Genomic DNA, 24,370 nt, shown 5'->3' with positions numbered 1-24,370 from the left:
TATCAATGATATTAATACATGATACAATTACAGTGTGCATATATCTATACTTACAGATGTATTCATTGTTTGTGATGTCTCTATTTCAGGTGAAGGCAACTGATGCAGACCCAGGGGCTTTTGGCAAAATCACCTATTCTTTTGTTAACGATGTGGGAAGGGACCAATTTAGCATTGATGGAAATGGTTTTATCACTACCGTAGAGAAGTTGGACCGTGAGGACCCAGCCAATAAGGACATAATTCTTGCAGTTGAAGCCCAGGATTCTGGGGGCCGTGCTTCTTACTGCACAGTACAAGTTACCCTATTGGACGAAAATGACAATGCACCCCAGTTCCGTGCAACTGAATATCGAGCTTCGGTCAAATCTGACGTTGCCAAAGGATTTTTAGTAACCCAGATCCAAGCTTATGATCCTGACAATGGTTTAAATGCCAAAGTGACGTACTCCCTTTACAGTGAGGCCCATGTACCAGTGGTGGATATTCTGGAGATTGACCCTGACAATGGTTGGATGGTAACAAAAGGAAGCTTCAGCCATACGAGGAACTCTGTATTGTCGTTTTTTGTCAAGGCTGTGGACAGCGGCAACCCTGTGAGACATTCTCTGGTATCGGTTTACATCCATGTTCTCGCACCAGATGCTTTGATCCCCTCCTTCACCCAGCCCCAGTATTCATTCACCATTCCAGAGGACACCCCCATAGGCGCTTCCATTGGGATGGTGCGCCTCAGCACTCTTCTTGGACATGCTACTCTCTCTGCTGCCTTTGCCCTGGTGAATGGTGAGACTGGAGAGAACAACCAGGATGCGGTATTGGTGGTGGAGAAGGATACAGGCATCATCAAGCTTGAAAAGCATCTAGACCATGAGGTAATCAAAGCCTTCTACTTCAAGGTCACTGCGACGGTTCAGCAGGCAAAATTGGATTCTGTGACCACGGTAGATGTTGAGGTCAAGGTGCTGGACCTCAATGACAACAAGCCTGCCTTTGAATCCAACTCTTACGAGGCTACGATCATGGAGGGAATGCCTGTTGGAACTAGAATAATCCAAGTCCATGCATTGGATCTAGACTCCGGAGCCAATGGTCAGGTGACCTACAGCCTTGGGACAGCAACCCAGCCAGCAGCAGGGGAACAAGACCGATTGGTTGGCGTCTTTAGCGTCGACAGCAACTCCGGTTGGATATCCACACTCAAACAGCTGGACCATGAGACCGATCCGTCCTACACGTTCACCGTGGTGGCCTATGACCTCGGGGAGAACCTTGCTCTTTCATCTACCACTTCGGTGACAGTGGTCGTGACCGATGTCAATGACAACCCCCCAACGTTTCTGGAGGAGAGGTATCAAGGCTCTGTGCGAGAGAGCGACCCACCAGGGGAGGTGGTGGCAGTGCTGAACACCAGAGATGACGACAGCTCTCCGCTTAACCGCCAAGTCAGCTACCACATAACCGGTAAGTGATTTTTTTGGTTCTTGTCCTAGATATTTCTGGCCATCCCTTTGTTCATGCTTAACCGATGCTAAACCTCCCTTGTGACCAGATTTATGTACATTTATTTATGAATGTATCGGTTTTATAAGAGTTGTTATTAAGGTTAATCAACTTGTCAGGGAGCTACGTGATTGATCACTGTCCATCATAACAACCATGTGCAAACAAGAGGATGAATCTCATCATATTAAATTAAAGATGCAATACAATGTATAATTCATATAATGTTTCTGTGTGCACAGTGGGTGTGCATGTATCTAGAACTCGGCCTGATTACAAAACAAACAGTGTCCTGCACTGAAATGCAATTTTTCTTCACGCTGATATCAGCTCTGCCAGATATGTGTTAGCACATTTTTCTACAGAAAATTAGCATTCCACACCCCTTGACAGTAGCCCAGTACATTACAGCTTGCCCAAGGCCAAAGGGATATTAAATAGTTTGAGTAAACTGTTTACACACTTCACAACCTGACATGTATTTGATGAAGGCTGTCTGGCCTCTGGTCATAATTTACTATATTTGCCACAAACTTTGGGATGCATGAGTCATCCTAAAGTTAAAAACTAAATTCATGTTTAGTTTTCAATTATTATTTTTTTTGATTCAGACAAATCAATGTGAGGTCACTGTCATAGCAACAATCCCCTAATGACAACAATACGACAGCCAATTACTGGCTAAATGTTCATTTTGTGTATCTTTCCTTATTTACATGCACAAGCCCAAGAAAAAGATAATGATGTTTAAAAAATAGGAACAATGGCAGAACGGATACAAAGAAGAAATCAGGTGGAAGGCTCAAACGCTTCAATACAGAGATGTTGATCAGGAACCCTTCTTCCCCTGCATTCTTCCCTACTAATTGACAAGTGAGAGAGTAATGATGAAGCTGGGAGGGCCCCTAGAGAAGGGTGACAGAGGACAGGAGTGCTGATGGGGGAGTGCGGGCTAGTGGGTAGAGGATAAGAGGAAGCGAAGCGTTAATGAAGGACTTTTAAATAGGCGGGGAATCCTCTGCTGGGTGGCATTCTAATGAAGCCAACGCAGACACACGACGGCTGAGAATAAAAGACATGACCTTATAGATGACAGCTAGATGGCTAGAGAGCAATGATAGCCCTAGGTTTTGGGTTTCTCTGGAGGGAAAGCATGGAAAAAACCAAGTGAATGAATTGAAACACCAAAAGTGTGTAACTCAGAAAGCTAGCCAAAAGTGACCTTTCTCGCTCACGAGATAAAAAAGGAAAACCAATGTGATATGCACAAAGCAGATAGGGTAGACATACCGAAAGGAATTTCTCCACTTGCTGCCGGAAGATAAAACCCAATCAGTTATAGTGTGGTTGTTGCTGTATGAAATGGGACATATTCGATTTGATCTGAAGCTAAACACGGGTGCTTAATTCATGCTATAACGCTATTTGAGTTTTTTTTTTTTTTTGTATTCTTAAGTATTATTTTGGGGTGTAATCCATTTGTGTTGCCATATTCAAGATAGCCTCATTTCTATTAGGTGTTCACACACCTTGATGAAAGCAGTTCACAAAACAGCATGCATTCACTGAGATGGCCAGAATTTCTTTGCAGCTTTATTTGTTTACAGGTGCATCCTACATCTATAAAAAATGAAATAACCACTTTTAACATGTAATTGTCTTTAGTGAAATGAGTGAATGATTCTGAAAACTTGAATTTTCTTACTCATCAGACTTGCAATCTCCTAGCCCCCCACACCCCAACAGACACACCCAAATTTCCCACTATTTGTACAGCAGGGGAGTGAGGCCGAGCGGGTTAGCGTTGAGGTGTGAGCCGTTGCTTGTGGAAGTGTGCATCTGTGTGTGGGTGCACTCATCAGTGATCAGAGCACTGAGGGGGGAGAGCTCCAGTAGTTGGAGGGCTCTCAGTGGTTGACATGGAAGTTTACACAGAAGCACACACCACAGTACTGAGCCCTACACAAAGGCGCTTGCACATGCGCACACTCATTGACACACAAACAAACACACACACACACACACACACACACACACACACACACACACACACACACACACACACACACACACACACACACACACACACACACACACACACACACACACACACACACACACACACACACGCACACACACATTTCCTGTCATTTGAGGAAAATTACTTTTACCAAATGGTGTACAGAGAGGTAATCCGGGCATGTATCCCCTGATGGTAAATAAAAGATAGAATGGAAAAAATATGGAAAAAAATATGAAACTTCAGCACTGTGGGCTGAAGTTTGTCAAAATAACGCGAATTTATTTAGTAAATATCTGACGTGGCTCTGGTAGCGGGAATGAGGATAATCTCCAATCAGGGCCCCCTATTTAAGCCTGAGCACCATAATGTCCCGACACTCACCCTGTCGTCACGCCTGTCTGTCCTTTTCCATCCGTGATCCAGGGGGGAACCGGGGCGGGGTGTTTGCCCTGGGCCTGGTGCAGGGCGAGTGGAAGATGTACGTCAAGGGCCTGCTGGACCGGGAGGACCGGGACCTTTACACGCTCAACGTCACCGCCAGCGACGGGCTCTTCGTTACCAGGGCAACAGTGGAAGTCGCAGTCACGGACACAAACGACAACAGTCCTGTCTGTGACCAGGTAGGGAGGGGCGCTTTAACGACCATCTCCTCCACTGTAACCTCCGCGTGTGCACTGTGTCATGTTATGAAACAGGGCTCCGCTGCTCAGGCTTACAAGAAGAGAATCTGTATTTGTTTTTGCATTGGTGTATCGTCAGACATTACTTCACGCGTGCGGATGATGAAACCCGCATGAATTGTTTTGTTGACAGCTCATTAACACCAGATCTCCTGGTCACAGTGCTGCTGTGGCCTCGACCGGGATAAAGGGCTGCACCTACGAAGACAAGTGTTGTGAATAACTCTGCACTCTGTCTGTTTGTCGCGCTCCAGCCCTTGTACACGGCGTCCGTCTCGGAGGACATCCCGGTCGACGGGGCGGTGCTGCAGGTCGGAGCCACGGACGCTGACGTGGGGGTCAGCGCCTGGATCCAGTTCACCCTGAGCGGGCCCAACGCCCAGGACTTCACCATGGACCCTGACACGGGTACGTCCGCTGCAGGACCTCCGCACTACCACCCTGACTGACTGACTGAAGGGACGATGACCGGTTGTTTGCATCGCATTAGTTGAAATGCTCGACTACGGGACACACCACGCGCATAAACACAAAACATAAGAATTATGTATTTATATAGATTCATAAATATAGATTGACATGAGTTGAAAGAAAATAACCATTAATATTACGACTCCATCTATATATTTACATTCACATGAATATTATATTATGGCTCAGACTAAGCCCATAAGCCTGGCTCCCTTGATCTTGTTGCCATACATCATGATAATAATAAAACTCTCAGACCCTCGATTCAGGGTATTACTCCGGTTCAATATCCTTTATCTCTGATGCAATCCAACCTTTAAACCACACTGTAAACGTAGGAGTGTGCGCTGTACACAAGCTGTCTATTTTATTGTTTGTGTTCCTCTCATCCCCCTCCTCTCAGGCGAGGTGAGGACGGCTGTGGCTCTGGACCGGGAGAGGACCCCCGCCTACAGCCTGGTGGTCCGGGCGGAGGACGGCGGGGGCCTGTGGTGCGCTGCCCTCCTGCACCTGACGCTGACCGACGTCAACGACAACCCGCCCGCATTCTCCCTGCCCCACTACACGGCCAGCGTGTACGAGGACACGGCGCCCCGGGCCCTGCTGACGCGCATCCAGGCCATCGACCCCGACGAAGGTGAGCCCCCTCCTCTGCTCTCTTCTGTGACCTCCCTGGACTGCCCTTCTCTCTCTCTCTGTCTGTCTGGCTCTCTCTCCCTCTCCAGTTCTCTGTCTGTCTGTCCGTCCGTCCGTCCGTCCGTCCGTCCGTCCGTCCGTCCGTCCGTCCGTCCGTCCGTCCGTCTGTGTCTCTCTCTCTCGCTTTCTCTTTCTCTTTCTCTCTCTCTCTCTCTCTCTGCCCTGACCTCTTCCCCACGGAAATGCATCCCTCAGCAAGACGGTGCGATATGCAAATGATCTGGTTGAAAAACCATGATCACTCACAAGGGGAGGTTCCCTCGGCCCCCCGGGATCATGTGACAAGGCGGGGTCCATCTGCTCATACAGCATGTGACCTTTTGATCTCTGGTCTGGGGATGGCTGTCATTATCCAGTGAGCACACACACACACACACACACACACACACACACACACACACACACACACACACACACACACACACACACACACACACACACACACACACACACACACACACACACACACACACAAAAAAAACACACACACACACACACAAAAATAGCCTCACACACATACAAACATAGGCACACACATACACATAAATATACTCACTCACTCACAAACAAACATGCACACATCAACACATCCACTCACAGTCACATATACAGCCTCAATCACTCACACACAGACACACAAACATAAATATACACACACACACACACACACACACACACACACACACACACACACACACACACACACACACACACACACACACACACACACACACACACACACACACACACACACACACACACACAAAAATAGCCTCACTCACACACATACAAACATAGGCACACACATACACATAAATATACTCCCTCACTCACAAACAAACATGCACACATCAACACATCCACTCACAGTCACATATACAGCCTCAATCACTCACACACAGACACACAAACATAAATATACACACACACACACACACACACACACACACACACACACACACACACACACACACACACACACACACACACACACACACACACACACACACACACACACACACACACACACACACACACACACACACAGACCTGAACGAATAATGTCACAGCTGTCATAACCCAACAAAACATTGAAATTCCAACCTGACATTTGTATGCTTTGGAGGAATAAATCGAGAAGTGGTTTATACATGTGGCATGTCTTCACAGCCCTCATTTAAATACCTCACAGTGTTTTGTTTGTCCTTCATTGTTAGGATGTTTATTCCCATGTAGATGGGAGAGGGGGCTGTTAAATTGAGCAAGCTGTGTTATAAATCACACAAAAGGATCACAACAAAGAAGAAGCTCTTGCAGGATTCATGCAGAAATGCCAAATACGGCATTAGAGGTCAAGAGCATTTACATACAGAGTTAATTTATGTGTACTGGTCATGAAGGCAATGTCTTGGATTGCAGAAAGAGAGGTTAAGCGTATGTGTTGAGAGGATTCATTATTCTTTCTCATTCATCTTTTTGTGATCCTTAACTGCCTTTGGCGTCTCTGCATCTCTGGTAGTCAGGTGTGCTGTCTTCATCTTCACTGCACATGTCCTCAGAACTGCTTCAGGCTGGGTCATTCCCTCACTAAATAACACATCGGTCTGAGAAGCTTCAGCTTAATGCTGGCAACAAATAACATGGTGCTGCTGTGTAATGTTGCTCATTATATGCTTCTCATGACATGCTTAACATGAACTTGACATGTTAACCATGTCAAGTTCAGCAGCAATCAACCCTAACTAGCAATTCACACAACACGCATACACGTACGCACGCACGCACGCACGCACAGACACGCACAGACACACACACACACAAACAATCTTGTCAAGTGCTTAAAAAAAGCCTTTTTCAAAAAAGGCCATATATTAAATGGTAGGATATCTTTCTGTTTCCAACCGCCGGCTCTTCCTATTTTACTCCATATTCCAATCGACGGTATCCTTAATGTAGGTCAATTCACCATAGCAAACAAGCCCAACTTTTCTAGTCAATTAACTTGACATGCTCTGTAACCATCTGGAAGGACAAGCTACAGTGGGGAAAAGTAATGCCTACACTGACCAACACTGACAGCGTTTATTCTTCGTTTTTTTCCACCATGCATAGTTATTTGGTGTTTAGAATTTGAATGGGCTTCTCCCGGGGCCATGGAGCCCATATGAGGAATAGCTTTGAACAGGGTAACAGCTGAGGTCACGGTTTGATGTGAGGCTTCTCCCGCCCAAGATGATGTGCTGAGTGTGGATCAGACCCTCAAGGCATAATTGGGTCAACTTTTGATCTTTCTGAAGCATGTTTTTTTATATATTGTTTACTGCAGCAATGGACGTGATAGGAAAACAAAGTGGTAGTTGTCAAGTTAGAAACGAGAAAAGAGAAGTATGTACAAATACATACATAATTAATATTTCGCAGAATGCTAAAAATAATACTGAATAGACTGAAGCAAATAACAGGAGTTAATATCGTGATTAAACAATGATTATGTGCTCTTGTCTAGGTATTCATATGATCCAGGATTCAGTTTATGTCTTCTAATCTCTCTGTCTCTGTCTCTGTCTCTCTCTGTGTCTCTGTCTCTGTCTCTGTCTCTGTCTCTGTCTCTGTCTCTCTCTGGGTCTCTGTCTCTGTCTCTGTCTCTCTCTCTGCCCCTGTGTCTCTCTCTGTCTCTCTCTCTCTCTCTCTCTCTCTCTCTGCCCCTGTGTCTCTCTCTCCCTCCCAAGCCGGGCCTGGGCGCCAGGTGCAGTACTCCCTGGCCGACTCGGCAGGAGGCTCCTTCTCCATCGACGGGGCCACGGGCGTGCTGGCCCTGGAGCGGGCCCTGGACCGCGAGGTGCAGCCCGCCTACCTGATCGCCGTGCGTGCCTCGGACCGGGGCGAGCCACTCCTCTCCTCGTTGGTCAACGTCACGGTGACCGTGCTGGACGTCAACGACAACCCGCCCGTGTTCGAGCGGCGCGACCAGCTGGCCACGGTGCCGGAGGACGTGGGCGTGGGCACGGAGGTGCTGCGGGTCTACGCCGCCAGCAAGGACATCGGCACCAACGCCGAGATCACCTACAGCATCCGCTCGGGCAACGAGCACGCCAAGTTCCACATCCACACCCTCACCGGTGAGCCCCGGCCGGAGGGACGCCGAGGGTCCGCCATATGTGTTGTTGTCTGGTCCCGTCGAGTGGATAGAGTCGCAGACTGGCCTCATCGACCTAGAGCTCTATCGATATCTATTGATCTAGAAGTTAATGAGCTGGCATTTATAGGTGTAAACGTGTGGAGAAAAAACAATTCTTTATTTGCCGTGCCAGTAATTGGCACGGCAATTTGATCTTAACTACGCCTGGTCGTAACTTGGCGTTCTAAGTCTGACCTAACCGTTACGCCGGTTGCACCAACTGGGCTTAGCGTTATTTTCACTAAGACCAGGCGTAAATCCTATGCCTAGTCAGGGGCAGGCGTAGAGATGAAATTCCAGGCTGTTTCTATAGCAATTACATCCAATCCAATGCAGCGCTACCAACATCCTTGCAACTGCTGATTGCGCTTTGCTTCTATGCAAACGGGGCATTTCAAATCACAGCCGGCGATATGATCAGTGTTCACAGATCGACCGCCTGTCGGGTTATCCGGTGGGTTTCACTGCCTTCATGGGGAGATGCGGTTGCACCCAGAATGGGTCTGCACAGAAATAGCTGCGTGCAACGTTCTGCACAACCCCTCCAAGAGAATCCCTCCCACCAGACACCGTCAGCCACCGGCAGTCCCCGAGGAAGACGTGCATCCAGCCAGAGCAATTGAAGATATCGCTGGCCGATTAGTCTGTTCTCAACTTATTATCAGTTGTGAATATTGTTTTAATTATGTTTATATGTTTTATATAGGCCGACACATTAAACAGATCTCTCCTACAGTCTCAAAACAACTAAATTAGCTGCTTGTCATTTGATGATGTTCAATGCATTTCTTCCGTCAAAAATAACCATTCCCGTCTAAATGCCTGCTCGTTGTAAAACAGATACATATTTTAATTACATTAGTTTGCAGTTTTTTATTGTTAGGCATTAACACAATTGATGAATGACAATGAATGAAAGAATTAATTATTTTTTTCGGTGTCCAACAGCATGTCAAGTCAAAATAGACATTTACTAAAATAGTAAAATAGTAAATAGCTGTCGGCACGAGGTATCCTTGCAACGCGGTGATATGCGCATTCCATGGAACATTCACATGGCCGCGCGTGGCTAGGACCGGGCTTAGTTAAGACCAGGCTTACGTCCCATTGGTGCAACCGGCGTTAGTTCCATTCTAACGCCAGGTCTTAACTAAGACCTACTTAGCAGTTACGACCAGGCTTAGTTAGGACCAGTTGGTGCAACCGGCCCCAGAAGGGCAATATTACATGCAGCGTATTTATGTATACATTATTTTCCAAAGCGATGCATGCATACACTTCCTGGACATATGCAATGATCCTCAATATGTCATGGAGCATCTGAAATTAATCATCTACTCTCTCTCTCTCTCTCCCCCCCATCCTCCTATCCCCAGGGTCCATCTCAGTCGCCCAGCCCCTGGACTACGAGGCGTGCCGGGACTACTTCCTGACGGTGGAGGCCCGCGACGGCGGCACTCCGCCGCTCAGCGCCGTCACCACCGTCAACGTCAACCTGACGGACGTCAACGACAACGCGCCCACCTTCGGCCGTGACCTCTACACCGCCGTGGTGTCGGAGGACGCCGCCATCGGGGAGTCAGTGGTCAAGGTGCGTCTCAAACACGTGTCGACGGCTGTCGGACTGCGGCCTAACGCCACGACCTCAAGTATACAATACTGCCGCTTTAGTTTTTTGCGCTGTTTCTTTAACAATGCGAGGCACAGGGACTCAACCGGTCAACCATTGCAGGTATCAAAGCCCAGTGCGGCGCTATGATTTGGTGGTAAATAGGGTACTCTGTCCTGGCCATATACTGGCAAACATAGTGGTGGTGTGTCCGGCCCTTTAAAGGTGACATATTATATATGTGAGTGTGAATAGCCGTCACAAGCAGTTTTGCAAATCTTCCTCTCCTGATATCACAAGTGGGCGTGTCCACTTAGATATATTACGGATAGATGAGCAGCCTAGGTTACAGTCCAATGGGTAGGCTGGTAGACTGATCTATCCAGCACACATCTAGTCAGACACGCCCACTTGTGATGTCATGTGAGAAGGTCAGAAGAGGCAGAACGGCTTGTACCGGCTAATCATACTCACACCTGGTGATATAATCTGTCATCTTTAAGGTAAGGGACTCTAGGTTGCCCATACAATTTATGCTGGCGAGACATGTGCCATCCCAGCCACCCACCCCCCCACCCTATGTCATGCCACTGTAGTGGTGCCATGAAGGTAACGCCAAACACTGGGTAAACTGGTGACACATACACCTCTGGGTACTTCTTTGACTAAGTCTTGATCAGGCCTCTGCATGGTGATGTATCGTCATTGTGTTTTGTCCTCAGCTGACAGCAGAGGACGTGGACAGTCCCGTGAACGGGGACATCCTCTACTCCATCGTCAACGGTGACCGGGAGAACCAGTTCTTCATTGATCCGCTCAGCGGCATGATCAAGGTCAACAAGCATCTGGATCGCGAGACGGTGAGGATATAGACCATCTATGGATCCATACAACACACACACATATATATATAAACAAACACAGACACACATGGATGCAAACAAGTCTTTGCCCTTGCCAAGGAGTATGTATCATGCACTTTTCCTGAACACAAAGCCATTTGAGAGAATAAGGAAACACATCCCCTCCCCTTCTACAGCCATCAATTTACTTGGCAGGGGTCTGAAATTGTTTGCATCCAACTGAATGCAACCCGAGAGCATGTGGTCCAATCCCAGAGCATTTTGACCACAGCTTGATCATATGCACCTTCGCGTTCCTGGACACAAACAGATTTGTGGACAACTGAGCCAACTATCTTTTTACTTTGGGTTTTTCGCAAGAAACCCAAACTTAATCCTGTCCAACCGACGACCAATCAGGCCACAGCATAACAACATTTGTTCTGAATCCAACTAAAAAACCTGAATATTTGATATTAATTGATCAGCATTTGGCTATACACAATAGCCTTTTAGAGGTTTGTCAGACAAACTTTGTCTAGACTGCGTCAAAATCTGTACAATTACTGATGATCAAAGTAACAATTAACCTGGAGACAATAAATGTCAAGTCAAGTCCAGAAGTAGTCTCCTCTCTTTAAACCTGCTACGGTGTTTATCGCTTGTGATGTATAATCCCAACAACGTAGTTGACATGAGAATCGTCTCCACCTAAAAGCATCACACTTTATATCACAGTTTTTAAAACAAATTCAAGGCCGACAACAAAGGCGGCTTGTTTGTATGCTTTCAATTGATGGACTGGTAATTTAACCTTCAGGTGGCAGCAACAACGTAAACAATATCAGGCTCTACCTTGAGCGGTTCCTTTAAAGTGTGAGCTGGTCGATAAACCACTGACTGTGCTGTAGCAGCCTGCTAAAAAAAGGCTCATATTTGGATTGCTTTTGGTTCTTTTTTTTTTGTGGCAGTTACTGTGTCACCGCAGCATTGCAAAGACCTCTCCCAAAGAAAGATAAAAGAAAAATATGTAGTGCTATAAGAATTATTACACGCGTACACACCATATGGAGGGTTGAAGGACAACAAAACCAATATCAACGCTACCGCTCCTCTAGATACACAAAAATTTACCATAGTCCTGTTTATTCACAAAGTGTCGAGCATCGTCAAATGACTTTAATGTATTCCTGCTCCAGGGAGTTTCAAGTGTTCAGATGTGTTCCGATTCCCATTATAAAGAATTCATGAGTGGGCTGCACTCGGCAAGTGCTGATCTGAATGTGCTCAGAAAGACAATGACAGGTCGTGTGTGTGTGTGTGTGTGTGTGTGTGTGTGTGTGTGTGTGTGTGTGTGTGTGTGTGTGTGTGTGTGTGTGTGTGTGTGTGTGTGTGTGGCTGATGAAAGTGGTCTCTGTAATTTGACGGGATCTGAAGTCCCTAGATCAGCCCTTTGCAGGTATGTGTGTGTGTTTACGGGAGCCTCGCTGTGCTTGAGCAAACAAACCACTCCCTGAGTGACTGCTTCAATGCAACATCGTCATCACAAGAAGAGCTCTGCGTGCATGTGTGTCTGTGTGTGTGTGGCTGCGTAAGTGTACACCATTTCCAATACACATCTACCATCTCGTTTCCAATACAGGCTATTCCAATTTCTCCCTCGCCAAAGCAGGGCGGAATATGTTCACGACTGTAGCTCATATGCTCATATCTCAAAGGCACCAGCCTGTTGTTTCGCTGCGCTGTTATTGCATTTCTCCACTGTATGCTTAGTTGGGCCTTTACTTTGGAGACGGATGAACGGAAAACCCACAGCACCCTCAGAATAAAGTGAAGACATCTCAGAAAGACGTTACAATAATCCAAGGGGACGATCCCAGTTAATACAGCAGCTGCTCAGGGCTGAGATATCAAAGGTTTCTCCTGATATCCAAGATTTACACTGATCCTTGGATGATGTCCAACATCGACCACAATGCACTGCTTTGTATGCTAGAAGTGACGTTTGTCAACTTTGTGTCCATCGATGCTGGTTGATGAGACAAGATGGGAGGAATTTCACAATTCAAGGCTGTGTATTATGATGCTAGGAAGACACCTCTAACCTAGATTCTTATGTGGTAGCGGTTCCCAGTAGGTCCTCGTTTGTGAAAAGGTCACCATTATTGAGAGAGCTTAGGAAGGCAAGGTTGCCATGGAAATGTTGTCAAGGTGTTACACCACGTCCTTCACCAAAAATGCTGTCTTAACATAATTCATGTGAGTTCCTGAATCTTATTTGCATTTCTGAAACTTCGATTTAAGAAAAAAAAAAAATTAAGGATGTCATGTTTCCTTGAAATTCGGCAAATCAAGTCTCCTTGGCGATTCCGAAAACAAAATTTCCCCCCGTAGCCGTGAACCCAGTTCAGAGCAAAACTGGAGTGAGCTGGCTCTCGCTGTGAGGCTGTCTCAGTGAGCAACAACATCAGTAAATCCACCTTGGAACATTTGAAAGGACTGCTTGTGAGCTGCCTCCTCCGCAGCCCTCGACACTCCTCAAAGCCTGTTCAATCCGGTAAAGCTGCTCTCCCCTCCATGTCCTCCCCCAGGTCTCGGGCTACACCTTGGCAGTCAGGGCTCTGGACAGTGGCTCTCCCGCCCTGTCCTCCACCGTCACGGTCAACATAGACATCGCTGACATCAACGACAACCCGCCAACCTTCTACCCGGCCAACCTCACCACTGTCATACAGGTAAAATTAGATTACATTAGATTACATTAGATTAGATGTTATTGTCACTAGCAGAGTACAATGAAATGCAGTAGACGTCTAACCCGAAGTGCAAAAGAAGCATTTAAATACCAAAGTACTATTTTAGTACAGTGTAAGGTTATAATTACAGGTTTGTCAGAAGTATAGGAGGATTATGTATCAAGAGTATAATAGACATTTATATATCAATACTATACATATACATGTAGTATATCTATGTATATTGTGCAGGTTTTGGTTAGGTCATGGACTATATAATAAAAGTTATAAAAGTATAGTGCAGGTTTTTTTTCTTTTTTGCGATAGCCGTGCAAGGGCAATAGGTGATACAGTGCAGTAATGAATGTAAAGTACAAAGCAATACATTTAAACAGGTAAACAGTTCAGAGAGTGAAATGCATCAGGTAAGCAGGTAGCCATTTAAAAGTCAAGTGCTAGACAGTGCAGTTCAGTGCAGTAATGAGTGTCAACAGTTATACAGTGCAAGGCAGTAATTGTAAACAGGTTGAACATTGCATAAAGTGAGATGCAACAGGTAAGCAGGTAACCATTTAAAGTCAAGTTCTACACGGGGGGTTGGGGTTTGTTCAACAGTGTTACAGCCTCTGGAAAGAAGCTATACTTGTGCCTGCTGGTGCGGTTTGGGTGGGTGTCATCCTTGATAATGGATTTGGCTTTGTTTAAGCAGTGGTCATGGTATGTGTTGTGGATGGGGGGGAGTGGACGGCCAATAGTCCTCTGGGCAGAGTTGACTACTCTTTGTAGTGCCTTGCGGTCAGCAGCGTTGCAGTTGCCGTACCATACAGAGATGCAATTTGTAAGTATGCTCTCAGTGGTACAGCGGTAGAAGTCTGATAGAATCCTGTGAAGGCGCTGATGTGCCTTCTTCACCAGACTGGAGGAGTTGAGGGACCAAGAAAGATTTTTTGTGATGTGGACCCCAAGGAACTTGAAGCTAAAATCACGCTCCACCTCAGTGCCTCTGATACGGAAGGGGGTGTGTGCCCTGCTCCTGGTTCTCCTGAAGTCCACATTGATCTCCTTGGTCTTCTTGGTGTTGAGTTCCAGGTTATTGTTTTTTCACTACGTAGTTAGATGTTGAACCTCATCCCTATATGCTGTTTCATCCTCATCTCTGATCAGGCCCACCACAGTGGTGTCATCTGCAAACTTGATTATGGCATTTGAGCCATAAACGGGGGTGAAGTCGTGGGTGAAGAGAGAGTAGAGCAGAGGGCTCAACACACAACCCTGCGGCACGCCAGTCTTCAGGGTGAAAGTGGAGGTGGAGAGCCTCTCCAATTTAACAGCCTGGGGTCTGTTAGTAAGGAAGTCCATAATCCAGTTGCATAGTGAGTTGCTGATGCCAAGCTGACTGAGCTTGGAGATCAGCTTGGAGGGGATCACAGTGTTGAATGTGGAACTAAAGTCAATAAACAGCATTCTAACAAATTATATCTCTGGGCTCTCCAGGTGGGTGAGTGCTAGGTGGAGCACTGTGGAGATAGCATCCTCTGTTGATCGGTTGCTTCGGTAGGCAAATTGGTACGGGTCCAGTGAAGTGGGCAGGCAGGATTTCAGATGTGAGAGGACCAGCTATTGAAAACATTTTGGGACTGGGCTAGTGAGATGTTGAATATGTCAGTGAAGACACCAGCAAACTGCTCAGTGCAGGCTTGCAGCACATGTCCGGGGACTCCATCAGGGCCACCAGCTTTACGAGCATTCACCCTGGTCAGGATGTCGCAGACCTCTGAGGTGGAGAATTGGAGTGTGTCCTCGTCTGTTGAAACAGCTGACTCGAAGGCTGCATCCTTGTTCTCCCGATCCAAATGAGCGTAGAAGTGGTTCAGTTCGTCTGGGAGGGAAGTGGAGGAGGGTGGGGGACAGTGTTAATTTTGTCAGCTATTTTAGATTTAGTCTTAGTCTTAGTCTTTTGACGAAAATGCTTAGTATATTTAGTCACATTTTAGTCATTGTTTTCCTTTGTAGTTTTAGTCTAGTTTTAGTCGACGAAAATTCCTTACATTTTAGTCAACTTTTAGTCATTACTTTTAGTCAAAATGTTTTCTCTTTTTAAACTAGGCTATATGGACACCTGCTAAGTTGTTCCACTCAAATAGAGTACTAAAGTGAAAACGTTACGTTGTCCTGGCAACCGGATTTTCAGTTCTAAACAACCGAACGAGAGATGGTGTTCTCCATTGCTTCCATGTGTTGTTTCTTTCAAAATTAAAATAAATCAATTTCAAGAGGTGAAAATCACTACCAATCGAAAAATGTCGAGGCGTTCATGTATTCCCCTGGGGTATTAAAAGGAAAAGTTTGTCAACGTTAGTTTAGTTTAGTTTTTTTTTTAATATGAAGACAATCTATTCTCAATATTACTTACATCATTGGTAAAGCAAACTCACAAATCAATTCGCAAAAAGATTGTTCCTTTTCTATAAAAGGTTTGTGTGCCATAGGATTTCCCCTTGTTAATTTGGTTTGTGTAGAACCAAATCTGTTGCTCTCGAAACGTGACGTCACACTTTACTACTCTTGTCTGTTCAGCCTTCAAAACGATAGCTGGTAAATTGTGAACAATGCATTAAACTGTAATCAGAAAACGCGGTTATATGCTATAAACCCGATAGTATCTTGGGTATAAAGGCTGGGACGAATTTCAAAGTCCACCTTATGTTGAAGTCAGAGTATAGACCGTGGCGATTCCCATTGAAACGAATGGCGCGGTGATTTTCTTCAAAACAAGAGCCGGTAAATTGTGAAAAATGAATTACCGTATTTTCCGGACTATACGTCGCTCCCGAGTATAAGTCGCATCAGTCAAAAAATGCTCCATGACGAGGAAAAAAACATATATACGTCGCATCGGTGTATAAGTCGCATTTATTTTTAAACATTTAAACAAGAACGTTTAGTCTGGAGAGACTGAATAAAATTGCAATAGCAATATAGGTGTGTCGGTCCCTCGTAGTTCTGAGAGTATACCGAATTCAGTGACACCGGGATTCCACCGGACGCGTATGCGCCGCGGTCCTAAACCTGAGCGCACGATCGGGAGGTGGAAGTTGCGCTCACAAGTCCAGCGGAGGGCTCCAGTTTTCGCCGGCCAAGTCATGCGCTGTGATATGTGTGAAAGCTATGTTGCACAAAATTGCAGCTAAGGCTGGGGTAGCTTTGGTTGAACCGGAGGACATTGAGGACGATGACGACGAGAATTTAATTTATTCGGTGGTGCAGTAGGCTTGCAGCGTTCAGTTGTAGGCCTAATAAATGACGGTGCCATCTTGCGGCCGAGGATTATGTACGCACAATTTTGGCATATAAGTCGCTTCGAAATATAAGTCGCAGGGCAAGCCAAACTACAAAAAAACCGCGACTTATAGTCCGGAAAATACGGTAAACTGTAATCAGACAACGCGGTTATATGCTATAGACCCTAGTATATGTGGAATAAAAGCTGGGAAGAATTTCGAATCATGTACAATGCATAACGTTAGCTCATAGCTGAGTGGACCATACCTCCCGTTGCCAAGTCGTAGCTAAGGTCCGTCCTATTTACTGGAGGAGTGAACAGTTGCATAAGAACCTTACGGGAGTGTACTGATTGGAAAATATCGTGCATTTTGAATGTCCAAATAGCACACCAATAACATTTTCGTCCTGTCTCGTCTCGTCAACGAAAACAAAATGACATTTCGTCATCGTTTTTATTATCACAGATCTATTTTTAGCTCGTCAACGTCTCGTCTTAAGGCGGCTGCATGCTTCAGCGTTGGTGTTACGTTGTTGCGCAAAATTTACTCAAAGCAATTCATGCTCCCTTTTAGGTTGCGCGTGTTGCCAAGCAATTTACCGCCAGAACAGTAGGTGGAGTAATATGTGGAGGAAAGTTTTTCGTTGAAGACGACCTCGAGAATGACGTCTTTGTCTGTGGGAGTCGTTGGTTTGTTTATGTGCCAGATCGTGTTCTCCCCATACACAGTGAATGATGGCAACAGACAGAGGAACAGGGGTGATGAAGTTGTTGATCATTGGGGTTGTATAAATGTGCATATCTCTCTACATTTTAAAACGACATAATGTGTTGGCAGCAAAGTTAACTTCACTTCAGGTTAATGCTTTTGTATATGAGCCTGCCGGGTGATACTCCAGACAGGAAGTAGTAACCAGACCAGCAAACCAATCACAGCCTTGCAGGCTGGGCGGCTCGCGTAAAAGCTTACGTAAAAAATGACGCAAGTCTAGAAAAATCGCCCGACGCACGCAAGACGTGAGAAGTCGCGCAAGGGGGGCGCAAGGGCGCGCAAGGGCCTCTTGCGCTTGCGCTTACGCTTACGTAACCGAGCATAAACCAGCCTTTAGTCACGGAAAAAAGGTCGTTGACGAACATTTTTCGTCATATTTTTCGTTAAAGGTTGCATAGGTGATTTGCTTTTTTGGCCATTTTTGCAAAATTACTTGAAATCCTTATCATAACCCACTTACAGCCACTGAGTTAGAAGTACTGACATGAAAATTAAACTTGTCAATCATCTGTGGAACGGGCAGGGCTCGAAAAACTCCAGCCAATCATATCCATTGCCACCGAGTTTCATTGGACAGTAAGTACGTCAATCAAACGGTCGTACTGCACTCCCCCTCCCCCGCGCCCCGCGCGCGACCCCTTCGTGCAGTACTCGTGACCCAGAGCAAGCTCCTGTTTGTTGTTATCCTGCGGTAGCTACTGGAACTAGTTAATCCACATTTGGACCTAGCAGTAGAAGACAATTTCCATGGCAGACAAGACGCCACCATCCCCACCACCACCACCACCAGCAAAGAGAAGGAAAACTCTTTTTCAGAGTAATTTATAATAAAAACGCTGAAAGAGAAAAACTGAAATCAAGAATAATCCTAGGCGCTGCTTTCGAACGTTGGCGGCAACTGAAGGACGAGAAGGGTCTAAAAACCGATGCTTGTGTGGCGGTTGACCTAGTTTCAAAGTTTATACCGTTTATACTCGGTAATACCGGTGTGGAGACGAGTGTATTACTCGGTGTGAAAATGTCCACACCGCGGCAACCCTAGTGAAAACCAGGACTTCCAATACAATTATATGAAACAAACATACATTTTCTAAAAATAGTAATGATTTATGTGACCGTTTAATGTTTATAACATCTGGTGCAACCATAGCAGCGAGAACGTATTCTCAGCAGGGGGTGCTGGGAAAAAAAAAACTCAGCCTGCACTAGACTCGCAACTCGTTACATTGATAAAAAAAGATGTATAGCAGCGCAGCTCAATTACACCAGTGCATGCGCGCACAGTTGAAAATCGATCGTTCACATCCAGCTGCTCACAGAACAAGTTTAGCGCACCACCGCTACCCTCACACTTTTTCATATAACCTTTTTTCAGCACTAGGTCATATGAGCATTAAATAAATGCTGCGTCTCAAAATGCCTTGGACAGCAGCGAGGATGACTCGCTTTGCCACGGGCCGAAACAGTTCGGAGCGACCACAGCCAGAGCGAACACAGCGGGGCAGAGGAGTGTCAGGAATAGTCTTTGGTGTACACATCAGTACGGCCTATTTGCACTACTGTTTAGTGGCAATGCAGTGTTTTATTCGATGCCTTTTTATTTTCGTATATTATTTCAATGAATACAATTTATTTATTCATAAAAACCGGATCTGGTCTTCAAATCTTTTTTCCAAATGTAGGTCGTCTTACAATGGGGTTTGTGTTTATATTCGGACCAATACGGTACAGCGGGCGCTCACATGACGTTAAGCATTTCCTGGTGCATAATGTGACGCTTCAGAAACTAAAATCCCGTTTCTCCCCGTTGATCCGACAACACATAACCGGCGTTTTCAGAAATCTCCACTCTGGCCGGAGTTTTTAGAAATGATCGTTTTCTGTGATAAGACAGGGCCTCGGACAGGGGGTGTTGCAGCACCCCTACTTCCCGCGGTACTGGGTGCAACTTACAGCTGAATGTAGTGCCATGTTGTTAAACGAAAACCTACGCTAGCCTGGCTCGCTCTCGCGCATCTCTGTTCGCGCTCGTGCATGATTGCGCGTCCAGGTACTTGGAATGGGTGGAGTCAGAGTCAGCGTTGAAGGAGAGGGGGTAGGACCATTTGAGTTGTGTATTTTCAAAATCTGCTGGCGTTTCGCAAATCACCTACCCAACCTTTAACGAAATTAACACTGGTGGGGGAGAGTTGCATGGGGATTTGTTGGTGAGTGTATGTAGGCCTTGCCACTTACGCCGGGGGTCGGAGGAGTTCAAGTGCTCTTCAATCCTTTGCTTGTAGTTGTGTTTGGATATTATTTTCCTCAGATTGGATCTGGTAGAGCTGTAGGCCTCCTGGTCTCCCGACCTGAAGCCTGCATCCCTGGCCTTGAGGAGAAGGCGAACTTCCTTGTTCATCCAGGGTTTCTGGTTAGGGAATAGTTTCACTGTTTTGTGTGTAGTCAATCCCTCTGCACACACGTTGAGGTTATCCATGACAGATTTGGCTACGGTGTGAATGTTGGTATGGGAGTCCTTGATGGCATCAGCAAAAAAATCTTGAAGTTGAAGTTGGTCTTGTAGAGTGGGATCTGCATCTTCCATCCAGACCTTAACGGTCTTTGTTGTGGGTCTCACACATTTAATGAGAGGGGAGTATTTTGGCGTGAGAAACAGAGAAATGTGGTCAGAATGACCAAGGTTAGGGAGGGGTGTGACTTTGTAGGCAGCAGCAACGTTAGTATAACAATGGTCTAGAGTTTTACTGCCTCTTGTGAGGCAAGTAACATTTTGGTGAAATTTAGGGTGAACAGTTCTCAGGTTGCAATAGTTAAAGTTTCCGGTGACAATAAAAGACCCATCTGGATGTTTAGTCTGAAGCTTATTAATGGCAATGGAAAGTTCCTTCATTGCCGCTTTACTGTTGTAATCAGTTGGAACATACACAGCAATAGCGACAATGCAGCTGAGCTCACGTGGAAGGTAGAAGGGCCTGCATCTCGCGATTAAATTCTCGAGATCAGCAGAGCAATGGGCATCAAGAGTGACGTAGTCCGTGCACCATGTTTTGTTTACATGAATGCATAAGCCGCCTCCTCTGCTCTTACCCGTAGTCTCTGCAGTCCTGTCCGCTCTGAAGATAGAGCGTCCTTCTAGTTTCATCAGGCTTGTTGGGATGTCTTTGTTAAGCCAAGTTTCAGTGAAAAACATGACGTTACAGTCCTTAAGGATTTTCTGTGTGATTGTCCATATCTTGAGTTCGTCCAGCTTGTTGAACAAAGAACACACGTTGGCAAGGAAGACGCTAGGCAGCGCAGTTCGGCGCGGGTTTAGCCTTAGCTTTGCACGCACTCCACCTCGCTTACCCTGTTTCTGCCTGCGGTCGCGTCTCCGTCTAAGAGTCTTTCCGGTCAGTAAGAATTGTCCATCGGGTCGCGGTGATCTGATCCGCTCCGGAGGGAGCTGATCGAAGTTAAACGGGTAATCCAAAACTACGTTTTTGCAGCTTTGATGTATATCCAATAGTGAGTTTCTGTTGTATTTTCGGTTCGCTCGAGTGTTTTGAGTGAAAAGTTGAAAGTTGGATAACCAGGTAAATAAATACTAATTCACAAAAACTGGAGAGACGCCAAGCCGCGCGTTGTGCACGCGCCGCCATCTTGTATCTTGCAGATAAGGCCTGTGTGATTGACAGGGCTGCTGGAGGGAAGGGGTGGGCCTGACTGCTCCCTGTACACATGCATGAACCAAATGCTGAATGACAATATTGACACATTTTATATTGCATTCATAGCCATTTTAAAGGAATACACACTTTCACCAGGAACAGACATTGGGATCCATCCATTGAGCATGAATGGATCCCAACAGGCAATTTACAGGTACCTGGGCCTAAGAAGGAATAACCTGCTAGACACAAACACAAATACCTCCTACACTTCCCTTCATGTTATACATATCTAAATCACACCAGACACAGCCTTTCATTTGTCATTTGAATTGAGAACCCTGTTCAGTGACTGATATATCTTGCGCTGTGTGTGTAGAAATGGACCTTGGGGGGGATTGACACTTCCCTTCCCTTTAGAGAGTGAATTAAAGATTAAAAGTTGCCCGATGATCCAGGGGTGAATACCCTTACATTCAGTAGGAAGGACTTTGTGACAAGCATGTAACATTGACAGGGAGTGTCCACAAGAGCATCACTCGCTGTCACAGAATATCTTTGGTCAATCAATTGGTCGTAGAATAATCACCGCTCTGTAACAACTGCAATCAATGGTTGTGTAAGGACCCTGAGAGAGAGCCCGTTGACACGTGCCTGTTCTTGGGCCACGCAGGAGAACAAGCCCATCGGTACCAGCATCCTCCAGCTGTCCGTGGTGGACCAGGACTCCTCCCACAACGGCCCTCCCTTCGACTTCCGCATCCTGACGGGCAACGAGGGAGGGGAGTTTGTGCTGGAGAAGGACGGCACGCTGGTGGCCAATCAGGTGTTCCGGAGGGACCTGGCCCCCCAGTATGTTATCCAGATTCAGGTAGGCAACAAACACCGGATGCAAACGACTTGCAAATGTGTGCGCAAAGGGGGCTGGGGACTTCTTATTGTACCAATAATGCGTTCTTGTTTTCACCTTGATCTCTCGCTGCGATAGAGTAGAAGCTTGTTAGGTAAACCGTCCCCGGCTTCTTCGTTATTATCATCCTAGTCGCGACCTTGATCCACTATAAAAGCTCTTTAATGGCACATTAAGCGATTTTGGGCTATCAGTGTAATAATTTTTTCAAGGACTAAGCAATTCCCCTGGCCTGGGGTACTTTATTCTCAGTATTTCCTACATTGTTTCATTATCTCATCCAGTCTGATGAATGGCCCTCTGGTGAGTTGAAGGGCACAGTGTGACGTGGGCAGCACAATGCGACACATGGACTGGTGGCGTGACTCTTACAATGAGGCAATATGACTGATAATATAATTCTTCATTCCTCATGATATCTCTGCTGTTAACAAAATTCCATTTGATGCAATTCAATTATTCAATGCAGAATGATTTAGATAAAAAAATATCCACAAATGTGACCGGGGGTTGATTGATTGATTCAATTAATGTAGAATAGAGACAACGAACACGAGAGACAAATGCAACAAACTTCCCGTTTTCTTTCAATAAAATTGAATAGAATAGAATCAGACTTGAGCTTTGGCGAGACATTAAAACAGGAGTTTTGAACACAGCAGTTCTGCAGGTCCTGTTTGATAGAGTAATTGCATTGAGGACAAGTTACCTGTTGTAAACATTGCTTTTGGCCAGTGCAGTTATTTATCTACAATAATTTGCATAATTTAGCTGTGACTGATATAATCGATGACAGCTTTCCAGATTGTTGCAGTTGTCATCAACACCTCACCATTATCTTCCTCATATGTTATTAGTATGTTCAGTACTGAGTGAGCAAGTAAGCAAGGTGCTCCTGGTACGGCCATGGTTCTAACTGTCCTCTCCCATCCCAGGTGAGGGACTCTGGCAAGCCGCGGCTGTCCTCCTCGTCCACGCTGACTGTGCGGGTGATCGAGGAGAGCCTGCACCGGCCCGTGGCGCTGCCCCTTGAGGTCATCATCGTCACCATGGAGGACGAGTTCCCCGGCGGCGTCATTGGCCAGCTGCACGCCACTGATGCCGACCCCTATGACGCACTGGGTTACGGGCACGCAGCGCCGCTCCAGCGCAGCCTCTTCAAGATCAGCCCGCACGACGGCAAGATCATCGCGCTGGGCGGCCTGGACGCCGGCAGCTACTCCCTCAACGCCAGTGTGAGCGACGGCCGCTTCGCCGTGCCGGTGCCGGTGAGCGTGCGCGTGGAGCAGGCCTCAGCCGAGATGCTTCGCGAGGCGGTGACGGTACGCTTCGAGAGCGCCCGGCCCCACGACTTCGTGGCCACACAGCTCAAGAGCGTGCTGCGCGTGCTGCAGCAGGCGGCGGCATCTCAGAAGCAGGACCGCCTGCACGTGCTCAGCCTGCAGCCCGTCGGCGGCACGCAACAGCTGGACCTCCTGGTCGCCGTGGAGATGGCGCCGCCCGAAGGGGCGGCCGGGGCCGGCGGCGCCAGCTTCTACAAGGCGGCTTATCTGACACAGAAGCTGAGCGCCTCGCGCCGGCAGCTGGAGGAGGTGCTGCGCGTGTCGGCCATCCTGGACAAGAACTGCTCGGGGCTGGAGTGCCGCGGCGCCCAGTGCGAGCAGAGCATCGTGCTGGACTCCCACGACCTGGCCACCTACAGCACGCCCCGCCTCAGCTTTGTGTCACCGCGTTTCCACAGAACCACGCGCTGCACCTGCATCGGTGAGCAGGACACACACACATATACACACTTGTGCACTGTTAAAAAAATAAAAGTCGAGAAAACGCAAATTATCAAGGCAACACGATGCAAGAAGATTTTTGAGATTTCTCAACTTTTGACTGCTATATATGAGCATCAGTGTCCTTGAGTGACTTGAAAGGCGCTTTTCTAAATAAAATGCATTATTATTATTATTATCAGCATATATGCTTAAGCATATATTCCGCTTCTCATTTATTTATTTTTACAGTGTGTA

At 46.5% G+C, this 24,370-nt stretch overlaps 1 protein-coding gene across 1 annotated transcript in view; it reads left to right on the top strand.

Moving 5' to 3' along the window:
* The window catches only part of fat3a (FAT atypical cadherin 3a), a 159,353-nt gene that overhangs the window by 115,012 nt on the left and 19,971 nt on the right, over positions 1 to 24,370 (top strand). Inside the window, exons 11-20 of the mRNA XM_056610518.1 lie at positions 90 to 1,464; positions 3,950 to 4,146; positions 4,461 to 4,614; positions 5,081 to 5,314; positions 8,103 to 8,492; positions 9,928 to 10,142; positions 10,883 to 11,020; positions 13,594 to 13,737; positions 22,113 to 22,310; positions 23,285 to 24,113. Coding sequence (XP_056466493.1) covers positions 90 to 1,464; positions 3,950 to 4,146; positions 4,461 to 4,614; positions 5,081 to 5,314; positions 8,103 to 8,492; positions 9,928 to 10,142; positions 10,883 to 11,020; positions 13,594 to 13,737; positions 22,113 to 22,310; positions 23,285 to 24,113 — 3,874 coding nt within the window. The remainder of the gene's footprint in view (positions 1 to 89; positions 1,465 to 3,949; positions 4,147 to 4,460; positions 4,615 to 5,080; positions 5,315 to 8,102; positions 8,493 to 9,927; positions 10,143 to 10,882; positions 11,021 to 13,593; positions 13,738 to 22,112; positions 22,311 to 23,284; positions 24,114 to 24,370) is intronic.

The sequence above is a fragment of the Gadus chalcogrammus genome, chromosome 16, assembly GCF_026213295.1.
Source record: "Gadus chalcogrammus isolate NIFS_2021 chromosome 16, NIFS_Gcha_1.0, whole genome shotgun sequence".
Lineage (NCBI taxonomy): Eukaryota > Metazoa > Chordata > Actinopteri > Gadiformes > Gadidae > Gadus > Gadus chalcogrammus.
Note: the sequence above shows the minus strand (reverse complement) of the source record. Positions and strands in the feature narration are given on the sequence as shown.